Source organism: Pelophylax lessonae (assembly GCF_965119305.1).
Source record: "Pelophylax lessonae genome assembly, chromosome: 13".
NCBI lineage: Eukaryota > Metazoa > Chordata > Amphibia > Anura > Ranidae > Pelophylax > Pelophylax lessonae.
In genome coordinates, this window is record NC_138780.1 from 22,008,958 (window position 1) to 22,022,567 (window position 13,610).

At 39.7% G+C, this 13,610-nt stretch overlaps 1 protein-coding gene across 2 annotated transcripts in view; it reads right to left on the minus strand.

Annotated features, from left to right (window-relative positions):
- Positions 1 to 519: 519 nt before the first annotated feature.
- Positions 520 to 13,610, minus strand: part of LOC309569647 (nuclear receptor subfamily 2 group F member 5-like) — a 69,381-nt gene continuing 56,290 nt past the window's right edge. For both annotated transcript variants that reach the window (XM_082275568.1, XM_082275567.1), the window contains exon 3: positions 520 to 1,722. In XM_082275568.1, the coding sequence (XP_082131694.1) occupies positions 1,448 to 1,722 (275 nt within the window). In that variant the 3' untranslated portion in view covers positions 520 to 1,447. The remainder of the gene's footprint in view (positions 1,723 to 13,610) is intronic.

Here is a 13,610-nt window from a genome sequence, read left to right on the forward strand (position 1 = left end):
AAGACGGCCGATCGGTCGGCCGATAATCGTTGCGTGTGTACGAGGCTTTACAGTCCGAAAATCATCAGATCCAGAGGCGTAACTAGAACCTTCAGGGCCCCGATGCAAGAAACCATGAAGGGCCCCCCTGGCCGGGGCCCTTCCCTTCAAGCCCGGGGCTCTTCCCACTACTCCTGGGGCTCTTTCCTCTCGTTGCATGGCCTTTTATTACGGTCCCACAGCAGTATCCTTTCACAAGTTCTGCAGTGGCCCCCCTTCCTGCAATCTTGGGGCCTCCCCACAGTGGTGCAATGCCAGGGCCCAGTCGCAAGTGTGACCTTTGAGATCCTGGAAGTTCACCCACTGGTTTGCTACCGGGCCCCTGGAGCATGGGGCCCGGTAGCAATTGCAACCCCTGTAGTTACGCCCCTGGTCAGATCGGTCGTCGGACGAAATTTCCCTTCAGATTTTCTTATCGCCTTTACTCTTTCAGATTGAAAAGGGCACAAACTGAGGCAGATACTCCAAAATTAATAACTGATAGTGTATTTAATAATTAGCCAGATCAACCAGCAAAATAAACAATATTTTGCCGCCAGGTTACCAAAAAAAAACAAAAAAATCCACAATTCACACACCAAAAAATATCTTACAAACATATTTATATAATGACAAAGCAAGGAAAAACTGTGGGACGGATGGGTTAAAATATACACGTCATGTCATGAAAAAAAGCAGGCAGTAGGTTTATCTCAAATGCCCATTCTCCTCTTTTTCTTTTATAAATAGTCTTTTGTCAAATGTCCCAATGGGGGATTAAGTGGCCAAGGCTGATTCAGTGCTTTATGTCATAGATTGCAGTGCTAGCCAGTCTTTTTACACGAAATAGCAAATTCACAAGTGTCAACTCATTACAAATAATTGCAGTCTTTATCGGCTCTTCTTTTGTCAAGGTCTACACGTGGATTCTTTTGCTCCTCACCCTTCTACATATAGGTATTGGAAAGTCTTGCAAACTCCCGTAGAAAAGTGCATGTACTCTCGTCGGAAACGCTTGCTGGATCGTGGCAAAATTTCGTAAGCATTTACCACTTAAAAACTTGTCTGAGTGGCAGAGGTGTATCGAAAACCCAAGCAGAAGACCATGCTCATTCAGACTTGATTTGACACTTTGATGGCCTTCACCCATGCGACCTTCTAAAGATAGAAGCAAAGACCACCAACTGGACCCTTCAACTTTCACAGCAGGTATAAAAAATGCAGTTTCATTAAAAAAAAAAAATCCATAACCCATGAAAAATGAAATGTTCATCAAGCTGAATGTCCCACTGGCTAAGAAGATAACGCTCAGCGTATGACTTGGCCTTTAGTCCTGCTTTAACTTGTGACTGCTATTCTTGACTGCCGTGGAAAGTTTTCAGAGTGAATACACCTCTTTACCAAATCTGAAAGGTTGAAAAGACCCTTATTACTGCATAGGCATGTATGGCCAGTTAAAGCTGGACCCAGAAAGAAGCATGTCCCGGATCAAAGTCTCAATTGGCGTCTTTCCTACTAGACGTACAAAGAAGAGTTGCTCTATGACTGGCGCTGAGACGATTCGTAAGGAAGGAAGGCGGAGCAGAAGACGACCAAAGCGGGTCGGTTGGTTGGGATACTGGTTTCGGACATACTCCTCTAGAGCACATTGGGATTTCTCCTGGATGCTTTCAACGTGACCGATATCAGAAAGTCCTACTGCATCTACAAGACAACAAGACACTAGTTAGATATACATTTTATTATTATTATTACTATTATTATAATACAGGATTTATATTACACCAACAGTTTGCACAGCACTTTACAAAATTAAGGCAGACATTACAGTTACAATACAATTTGGTACAAGAGGAATCAAACAGACCTGCTCATTAGAGCTTACAAACTGCTTACACATGTATGTCCATTAAGAACAATTGTGACGTATTAAAAACAAATACATTTTATTAAGATTTTTAAGTGTACAGGGGCTGTTCTATTCAGTACCATTCTTCACATAGCATTAAACTTTCTTGGAGCCTAGAGGAAAACAGCTTTAACCTCTATATATGGAAAGGAGCCTTCAAACTTCAGCCAGTGGGCCGGGTCTGGCCCTTGAGACACTATTCCTCCTTCTGACCTAAAAAATGGGGTATTATTCCTCCCACTGAAACAAATCACTATGCCTTCCACTGATACTAATGACGGGGCACTATTCCTCCAACCAATACCAATGATGGGGCAATATTCCTTCCACTTACACCAACAATGGGGCGCTATTTCTCCCACTGATACCAATGATGGGGTGCCATTCTTCTCACTGACACAAACGATGGGGCCACTATTTCTCCCACTAATACCAACAATGGGGCACTATCCCTGCCACTGTTCCTAATAAAGGGGCACTATTCCTCCCACTGATACCAATGATGGGGCACTATTTCTCCCACTGATACCAATGATGGGGCACTATTTCTCCCACTGATACCAATGATGGGGCACTATTACTACCACTGACACCAACGATGGTGCACTTTCCCTCACACTGATACCAATGATTGGGAACTATTTCTCCCACTTACCCCAACAATGGGGCACTATTCCTCCCACTAATACCAATGATGGGACACTATTCCTTCCACTGACACCAACAATGGGGCACTATTCCTCCCACTAATACCAATGATGGGGCACTATTACTACCACTGACACCAATGATGGTGCACTTTCCCTCACACTGATACCAATGATTGGGCATTATTTCTCCCAATGACACAACAATGGGGCACTATTCCTCCCACTGATACCAATGATGGGGTGCTATTCCTCTCACTGACACCAACGATGGGGCCACTATTCCTCCCACTAATACCAACAATGGGGCACTATCCCTCCCACTGTTACCAATAAAGGGGCATTATTCCTCCCACTGATACCAATGTTGGGGCACTATTCCTCCCACTGATACCAATGATGGGGCACTATTACTACCACTGACACCAACGATGGTGCACTTTCCCTCACACTGATACCAATAATTGGGCATTATTTCTCCCAATGACACAACAATGGGGCACTATTCCTCCCACTAATACCAATGATGGGGGCACTATTCTTCCCACTAATACCAGTGATGGGGCACTATTCTTTCTCATCTTAGCCACTGGGGTGCTATGTAATTTTTTTATACCACTGTCCACAGTCTTGTCCCCCCCTAATGTCTGAAGGACAGCAAACTGGTCCTTAGTTTGGAAAGTTTAAAGACCCCTGCTTTACAGTAAGAGCTATGAAAAAGTGATGGATATTTTGTCTAAATGAACAAAATTATAACTGGCTATGTATACTTATAAGAAATAACACTTCCAGCTGTTGATCCAGGGAGTATGCAATTGTCCTAAAGGATTTTTTCCCAGTTGGTCCCCTGTGGGCCACTCTTCATAAGGGTTTTTACCTTTCCTCTTGATTAACTGTGGATTAAGGGTTCTAAAGAGGAAGATTTTTAAATTATTTAATTTGTCTTTTGGTTGAACTCAATGGATAAGAGTCTTTTTTCAACGTGACTGTGTAACTATGTGAGATAATTTGGCCACTAGAGACACAACTTTTTTTTAGCAAGTATGAAATTTTACATTTTACATGGAGATTACTTTATAAATATTTAAATACACTAAACATGAAAGCAGGTATATGGTCCTATGGAACTCCAGCCAAAATTGTTTTGGACAGGGTAGAGAAGGGTTAAAACTTCTGTTAGAACTGCTGCTGCCTATTATCCCTTTTGGGAAAATCTCCCCTTACTTCCTGTCCCAGGGACAAGGCAAGAAGTGAGTGGAAATCTCCCTAAATAGAGTGGCCCTTGGACAGTTGTCACCACACAGATGTTCCCTTGTAGATATGTCCCTTCACCTTCTGTTGTGTGGATATCTGTCAACACTTAGAGTTCCTCTTCTTGTCCTTGGGACAGCATAGGAAGGCGAATCACCACCAACGTGGACAATGGCAGTAATTAAAACCTGAGAGAGGTTCTAATCTTTCCCAATCATTTGGTGGTGTAGGTGTGCTTGTAGCCCCAGAATCATTCACCACTTCTCTAGTGCATTGTGTCCATGGAGTCCTATTTTATTAGATCTATGTAGGACCATAAGTATTGTTTTCTGCTTTGAGGGTAAATCATTAACAGGTGGTTGAATCATAACCTAATCTAGAGGTGCTAAGTTATTGCCCACTCACTCAAATGGCAGTAACTACTGAACTCCTAAGTCATTGTCCTGTTTGGTATGTTACAAGTCAGCACTGGTTTAGTTCACACGGTCTACACAAGGCCTTCTGTCCTTGGTGCAAAGATTACATCTTAAGCCCTTACTAGGATGGAATGCATTACACCCTATTTGCTATCTCTGCTGTATGGTACGGTAACATAATAATTAACACAAGCAGGTGGAAGGCCTGCGTCATATATGTGTATTAATTGACTCCTGCCCTTAAAGCACGTCTTAAGACAGCGCACGAGGGGACAGCGATGTTGACAGACGGCTAATCAGAGTTTCCACAAAGCTGGTGTTGACTGAGCAAAGACTCTTAACTGCGTCTCACCTCACACTTTAAACCTTGTTCATCAGCACCCTTCAGTAAGATCACAGGGACGTAATAGCTTGCAAGTAAATAACCTGCTGCGATAATGGATATTGTTGGCCTGAAGCAGCTAACGCTTCAGTACTGGGTAGATGTTGGTGGCCTTAATCCTCAAACATCTTCTTTTAGCATTCAGGTACTCTGGTGGAGAGTTGGCAAATTTAAGAGAGCTGGTCTTGAGCCCTAAGAGCCCTTTCACACAGAGCTGCTCCACTCCGTTCAACAGGGGGTCAGTGAGCAGACCTCTTGTTAAATCGGAGCTGAACAGCGGCAGCGGGCGGCTTCTGATCAGTCTCTCGGCGTCGGCTTTTCCTCGGTCCCGGCGGCGCGTCTCCTCCAGTTGTCCGCTCCTGCCTCCTCCTCGGCCAATGGCATGAAGTTTGCCTTGCGGCCAATCAGGAAGCGCGTATCGGATGCGCTTCCTGATTGGCCAGTTGGAGGATCGGTGTGACAATAGCGAATTTTCATTCGCTATTGTCACACAATGGGTGGGCTCGGGACGCACTGCTCTGCGCCCCGGGTCCACCCTTTGCATCGCCCTATTAGAGCCTCTGGCTCTAATCAGGTGATGCCAAAAAAAAAAAACCCATTGAACTCCATGCGTCCGGCGCCCCTGCATGCAGATTAGGGGGCCGGACGCATGGATGGGGGGGCGGCACCCCTGCGCCCTCTGTACACCGGCCAACACTGGAGCTGAACTGGACAAATGTCAGTGGACAGGGGCGGACCCATGATGGCCTTCATGGGTGGCTGAATGTTGAGTCCGTTTACATCAAACGACCTCTGATTTGTCAGGTTTAGGTCCAGAAAAACAGAACAGGATGCAGACCTTTTCTATTTATTATTTTCCCCCAGACCTGGACAGACTCAGAGGAAGGCGGGTGCAAATAGACACAAGTTACATCAGCCTGCCCATAGACCCACATAGAGCTTCTGATCATGTCTGCCTAAAAAACTGCTGAAAAATTGACAAGTGAATCTGATTGGAAAGCCTGTGAGGAAGGGCTTGATAAGCTGATGCATTTTTGGTTAAAATCAGAGACCTGGTCTTAAAGCCCCAATGGCCATTTTGCACAGGGCTACTTCGCTCTGTTAAGCAGGGGATCCATGAGCAGATCTATGTATATAGCCTGCCCAATTTCTGAAATGTGTGTATATTACGTAAGGATAATATGCAAAAAAAAAAATATTTTTTGGGTATATTCCAATAAAAGGCGCAGCATCAGATCAGGAATTATGCAATATACAGTGCCTTGCGAAAGTATTCGGCCCCATTGAACTTTTCGACCTTTTGCCACATTTCAGGCTTCAAACATAAAGATATAAAACTGTAATTTTTTGTGAAGAATCAACAACAAGTGGGACACAATCATGAAGTGGAACGAAATTTATTGGATATTTCAAACTTTTTTAACAAATAAAAAAACTGAAAAATTGGGCGTGCAAAATTATTCAGCCCCCTTAAGTTAATACTTTGTAGCGCCACCTTTTGCTGTGATTACAGCTGTAAGTCACTTGGGGTATGTCTCTATCAGTTTTGCACATCGAGAGACTGAAAATTTTTGCCCATTCCTCCTTGCAAAACAGCTCGAGCTCAGTGAGGTTGGATGGAGAGTGTTTGTGAACAGCAGTTTTCAGTTCTTTCCACAGATTCTCGATTGGATTCAGGTCTGGACTTTGACTTGGCCATTCTAACACCTGGATATGTTTATTTGTGAACCATTCCATTGTAGATTTTGCTTTATGTTTTGGATCATTGTCTTGTTGGAAGACAAATCTCCGTCCCAGTCTCAGGTCTTTTGCAGTCTCTATCAGGTTTTCTTCCAGAATGGTCCTGTATTTGGCTCCATCCATCTTCCCATCAATCTTAATCATCTTCCCTGTCCCTGCTGAAGAAAAGCAGGCCCAAACCATGATGCTGCCACCACCATGTTTGACAGTGGGGATGGTGTGTTCAGGGTGATGAGCTGTGTTGCTTTTACGCCAAACATAACATTTTGCATTGTTGCCAAAAAGTTTGATTTTGGTTTCATCTAACCAGAGCACCTTCTTCCACATGTTTGGTGTCTCCCAGGTGGCTTGTGGCAAACTTTAAATGACACTTTTTATGGATATGTTTAAGAAATGGCTTTCTTCTTGCCACTCTTCCATAAAGGCCAGATTTGTGCAGTATACGACTGATTGTTGTCCTATGGACAGAGTCTCCCCCCTCAGCTGTAGATCTCTGCAGTTCATCCAGAGTGATCATGGGCCTCTTGGCTGCATCTCTGATCAGTCTTCTCCTTGTATGAGCTGAAAGTTTAGAGGGACGGCCAGGTCTTCGTAGATTTGCAGTGGTCTGATACTCCTTCCATTTCAATATTATCACTTGCACAGTGCTCCTTGGGATGTTTAAAGCTTGGGAAATCTTTTTGTATCCAAATCCGGCTTTAAACTTCTCCACAACAGTATCTTGGACCTGCCTGGTGTGTTCCTTGTTCTTCATGATGCTCTCTGCGCTTTAAACAGACCTCTGAGACTATCACAGTGCAGGTGCATTTATAGGGAGACTTGATTACACACAGGTGGATTCTATTTATCATCATTAGTCATTTAGGTCAACATTGGATCATTCAGAGATCCTCACTGAACTTCTGGAGAGAGTTTGCTGCACTGAAAGTAAAGGGGCTAAAAAATTTTGCACACCCAATTTTTCAGTTTTTTATTTGTTAACAAAGTTTGAAATATCCAATAAATTTCGTTCCACTTCATGATTGTGTCCCACTCGTTGATTCTTCACAAAAAATTACAGTTTTATATCTTTATGTTTGAAGCCTGAAATGTGGCAAAAGGTCACAAAGTTCAAGGGGGCCGAATACTTTCGCAAGGCACTGTATATTTAAATAAGGAAATGGTTAACAGACAGAAGTGAAAGGATCAATTATGTGCCCAGCTATTTTCAATATTTTTGTGAAGAACTGGAACAAAAAAAAGAATGTCGTAATTTTTTTTTTTTAACCACTTTACCTCCGCTCACATGGAGGCTACTGCGGCACTTTGCCACGATTCCGTCCAGCGACGTAGACCTACGTCGCTGGACTCCTCCCCCTGTAGGCGGCGCTCGCGCGCCGCCAGGGGCGCGCTCCCGCTGTTTTCATTCACAGCGGGAGTCGGGCCAGGGGAGGAGCAGTGGCGATCGCCGCTGCTCTGCCCCGATCGTCGGGGAATCGAGTGAGGAGATCCGCCCGCCTGTGTAAACAGAGCGGGCGGATCTCTATAGTGACAGGGACTGACAGATCGGAGTGTTCAGCATAGCTGGACATCCGATCTGTCCTTCTGTCACACAGTCACCTCCCCCCCCACACGTCAGTAAGCATCAGGCATACATTAACCCCTCCCTCTCCAATAAAATTAACCCCTTCCCTGCCAGTGTCATTTTTACAGTAACAGTGCATATTTATAGCACTGATTACTGTAGTAATGTCACTGGTACCCCCAAAAGTGTCAAAAATGTCAGTCAAGGGTCCGATCTGTCCGCCGCAATGTTGCAGTCCCGCAAAAAAAATCGCAGATCGCCGCCATTACGCGTTAAAAAAAAAAACACCAAAAATGACAGAAATCTTTCCCTTAGTTAGTAAACGCAATAACTTTTGCGCAAACCAATCAAAATACGCTTATCATGATTTTTTTTACCAAACATAGGTAGCAGAAAACAAATTGGCCAAAAATTTAAAAAAAATTTGATTTTTACATTTTTTTTGGGGGGAATTTCATATAAAAAAATGTGAAAAATATTGTTATTTTTTCAAAATAAACGCTCTTTTTTTGTTTATCGCGCAAAAAGTAAAAATCGCACAGGTGATCAAATACCACCAAAAGAAAGCTCTGTTTGTGGGAAAAAAAGGACATAAATTTTGTTTGGGTACCGCGTCGCACGACCGCGCAATTGTCAGTTAAATTCGCACAGCGCCGAATCGCAAAAAGTGGCCTGGACGGAAGACAGCAAAATCCTCCGGTGGTAAAGTGGTTAAATAAAACAAAACCATGCAGAATTATTAAACCTCAGAAAGATAATAAGATGTTACAAAATGAACAACATGGCAACATGAGCAGTTAAATGACAGAAGAAATTTAATGTTGACAAATGTAAGGTTAAGCCCTTAGGCTGTGTGTTCAATGTCCCCTTTACATTTAATGGAGTATAGCAAAGAAAAACAACTGGAAAAGGACTTTGGAATAATAGCTAACAGCAGCACCCAAAGCTAAGCAGCAGCTACTAAAGCAAATAAAATCTAGGATTGTATAAAATGGGTATTATTAACTTATTAACATAAAGCACTATACTTTAAGGACTTAAAAGGATTTAAAAAAAAATTCTAGAACAAGGACTGACTTTAAGATAATCTACTTCATATTTATAGTTCTATTTTAGGTCAATTTAGAGATGTGGCTATTTCAAATGTTATTCCATGCACTGCACAATTTTTTTTTTTTTTAAATGAAAATGTTATGATTAAACAATTATTTTGTTAATATTAATAAGGTAATTTATTATTAATAATTAATTATTTATTGTTATTTATTAAAACACATTTTTTTATTGAACTTCAGTAAGTAGCATATAGCATACCTAAATTAAGTTATGATTAAAGAATTGGAAAAATATTTTATTTGGAATCTATTGGGACAGCATACTTAGATTAATTTAATATTAAATACCTATTAAAGTAGTAGACAAATATTTTAGTGGGGCCTCAGTAAATAGTACATAGCTGCCTTAATTAATTAATATTAAGTAATGAATGATTAACTATTATTTATTTAAAATATTTTTATTGGAATTTATTGGGACAATATACTCAGATTCATTTAATATTAAATACCTATTAAAGTAGTAGACAAATATTTTAGTGGGGCCTCAGTAAATAGCATATAGCTGCCTTAATTAATAAATATTAAGTAATGAATGATTAACTATTATTTATTTAAAATATTTTTATTGGAATCTATTGGGACAGCATACTCAGATTAATTTAATATTAAATACCTATTAAAGTAGTAGACAAATATTTTAGTGGGGCCTCAGTAAATAGTACATAGCTGCCTTAATTAATTAATATTAAGTAATGAATGAATAACTATTATTTATTTAACCGGTTGCCGACCGCCGCACGACTATATACTGCGGCGGTCAGCCCCGGCCAGGCAGAGTGACGTATCGGTACGTCACTCGCCTGTCACTGACTTGCGAGCCTATCGCGGCTCGTTCACAGACAAGTCAGTGCGTGTGACCGGCGGACTCGATGTCCGCCAGTCACACTACGATCGCTCCTGTGAAGGGAGAAAGACAGAGCAGCTTGTGTAAACAAGCTGCCTGTCAGTTCTCCCTGTGTAAAAGTGAAGATCTGTCCGTTCTACTATGTAGAACGGTTGATCTTTGCTTTTACACCAATAGGAATGTCCCTACACAGTTAGAATCACGCCCCTAGGACACACTTAACCCCTCCCTGTCCAATAAAGTTAACCCCTTCCCTGCCAGTGTCATTTTTGCAGTAACAGTGCATATGTATAGCACTGATTACTGCAGTAATGTCACTGGTACCCCCAAAAGTGTCAAAAATGTCAGTCAAGGGTCCGATCTGTCCGCCGCAATGTCGCAGTACCGAAAAAAAAATCGCAGATCGCCGCCATTACGCGTTAAAAAAAAAAACACCAAAAATGACAAAAATCTTTCCCTTTGTTAGTAAACGCGATAACTTTTGCGCAAACCAATCAAAATACGCTTTTTGCGATTTTTTTTACCAAACATAGGTAGCATAAAACAAATTGGCCGAAAAATGTTAAAAAATTTTGATTTTTACTTTTTTTTTGGGGGAATTTCATATAAAAAAATGTGAAAAATATTATTTTTGCAAAATTTACGCTCTTTTTTTGTTTATAGAGCGTGATCAAAAAATCTCACAGGTGATCAAATACCACCAAAAGAAAGCTCTGTTTGTGGGAAAAAAAGGACGTCAAATTCGTTTTGGTACAGCGTCGCACGACCGCGCAATTGTCCGCTAAAGTCACGCAGTAAAAAATCGCAAAAAAACCCCTGGTCCTTTAGCAGCCAAATCCTCCGGGGCTTAAGTGGTTAAAATATTTTATTGGAATCTATTGGGACAGCACACTCAGATTAATTTAATATTATTTACCTATTGAAGTATTAGAAAAATATTTTAGTTGGGCATCAGTAAATTGTACATAGCTACCTTAATTAATTAATAATTAATGAATGATTAACCATTATTTATTAAAAAAAAATAATTTAACTGAACTTAAAAAGCATATAACATATTTACATTTTTTAGCATTAGAGCTATATTTAAATTGGGATAGCTTATTAAAATTAACTATTATTAAATAGTTATTAAAGTATTAGAAAAAAATTTGAATTGGGCTTCAGTAAATAGTATATAGCTTAATTAATGATTAATAATTAAAACATATTTTAACTTGACTTTAGTAAGTAGCATATAGTATACTTATATTAAGTAAATATCAAAGTATTAGAAAAACATTTTAATTGGGATTTATTGGAATAACATACTTAAATTAAATAATTATTAAAGTTTTGGAAAAATATTTGAATTGGGCTTCAGTAAATACTACATAGCTTAATGATTAACTATTATTTATTTAAAATTATTTGTATTGGAATCTATTGGAACAGCATACTCAGATTAATTTAATACTAAATACCTATTAAAATATTAGACAAATATTTTAGTTGGGCCTCAGTAAATAGTACATAGCTGCCTTAATTAATTAAAAGTAATGAATAATTAACTAATATTTATTAAAAAATATTTGAATTGGACTTAAGTAAGTAGCATATAACATACTACATTTTTAGTATTAGAACATTATTTAAATTGGGATTTATTGGGATAGCTTATTAAAATTAACTATTAATAAATAGTTTTTAAAGTATTGGAAAAATATTTAAATTGGGCTTCTGTAAATAGTATATAGCTTAATTTATTATTATTATTATTATTATTATTAATTAATGATGAATAATTAAAACATAGTTTAACTGGACTTTAGTAAGTAGCATATAGTACACTTATATTAAGTAATTATCAAAGTATTAGAAAAACATTTGAATTGGGATTTATTGGGATAACATACTTAAATTAAGTATGGGATAGCTTATTAAAATTAACTATTATTAAATAGTTTTTAAAGTATTGGAAACATATTTGAATTGGGCTTCAGTAAATACTACATAGCTTAATTTATAAGTATTAATTAATTCATAGTGAATTATTAAAACATATTTTAATTGAACTTTATTAAGTAACGTATAGTATACTTATATTAAATAATTATTAAAGTATTAGAAAAACATTTCTAATACTGGGATTTATTGAGATAGCATAATCAAATAAAATTATTATTAAATAATCAATAAAGTATTAGAAAAATATTTTACTTGAGCTTCAGTAAATAGTACATAGCCTACTCAAACAGAATGGAATTTTTTTTATGGAGGAAGTGAAAATTGAGAAGTTGTTTGCAACTGGGTGCTTGTTTGATCTATCAAGTGACTGACAGTTACCTAAACTTTTATTATATTAGTATTGAACATAAACACACATTAAACCTATACACAATTAAAGACAATTTCCAAGATTTTTTAATAAAATAAAAACATTCTCTAGGTCATCGTCTCTTTTCTAAAGGCAAAGGAGAAGACTTGTGGTCAAGTCATCGTGCTAAAAATAATAAAACATGAAAAAAAAAAATTCTTTCCTTTTCTAAAAATAATTAAAAAAAAAACTGGAATGGAGAAATTAGATTCCGTGGGACATGCCCAGATGACAGCTTTGTATGTTTTGAAAAAAAAAAAAAATGGCTCTGTAAATATAAATTTTCCAAGCTTGGCCTGGAGAATAGTTTACGCAGATGCCGGAGGCCTGACTGGAATGCCAACGTTCAGCACTTGTGTAAGGGGAGCAGGTGGGCACGACTGAATTAACAGAGACACCCATCAAGACTGAGCAGCTCAGCTGCGAGACCTGAAGGTCAACTGGAAATGTCACCGGAGGGCCCCTGTATGGCTGCCTGACATTACATATCTGACCCGCCAGGCACCTCTCTCTGCCAGCGGCCTCCTGCATGCCATAAATCATCCCCGCAGATTGTTACCGCCTCGTCTCAGCTCTTGACACCAGTGTCTTAAACCTGACACAGGAGGGTTACTCTCCCCACCGACACGCTTCAAAACATAGCACAAGGCCTCCATTGACATTTCCAAGTAAAGGCCTCAGATTAGCCACACTGGGCCTTTTGTTTGCCATGATAACACGATACCTTAATGCACATACCTATTATTTTTCCTATTTTATCTAGAGTGGTCAAATCGCAAGGTAATTTACTGCGGCTGATAAACGCGGTCAACAATATTTGCTCTAGGGTTGGGAAGGTCAGAACAGGTGAAGAGCTTGGCGTGCCACCGGAGTGACTGCAGTTGTCACCAAGTGCAGTTGCTATTTCCCATAAGGCAGCGGGGGTAAAGTGACCCCGACATATGGAGATAGGTTGATGAGGCCCGAGGAGGATCTATTTACTAACATGGTGGAAAGGGCAAACGTTTTAAGTGAGCGACAACTACCAAGCAGATATTGGTTTTCGGAAAGTAGAAAAGAAAGGCTGACGCATGAATGGTTGCTAAAACTAGGTACACACTCTCAGTTTAGTTCCGTTCAACCCAGCAGGCTGAACAAAAAAAGAAAACTGAGGAGCTCGCTGTATTAACTATCCGATGTTGGTACAGAATACACCGGTCAGCGCTCTCAGCCATTGCCCCCGGCCAACGTACGGGGCTTAAGGATCCATCTTGGTTTGCACTCATGTGTAAAAAAGGCATTCTGATTTAATATTTTCAATTTTGGGGTAACTCTGGCAGAGGGTGGAGAAGGCAAGGGACTCCTTTCAACTTGAGTTGAAGAGCC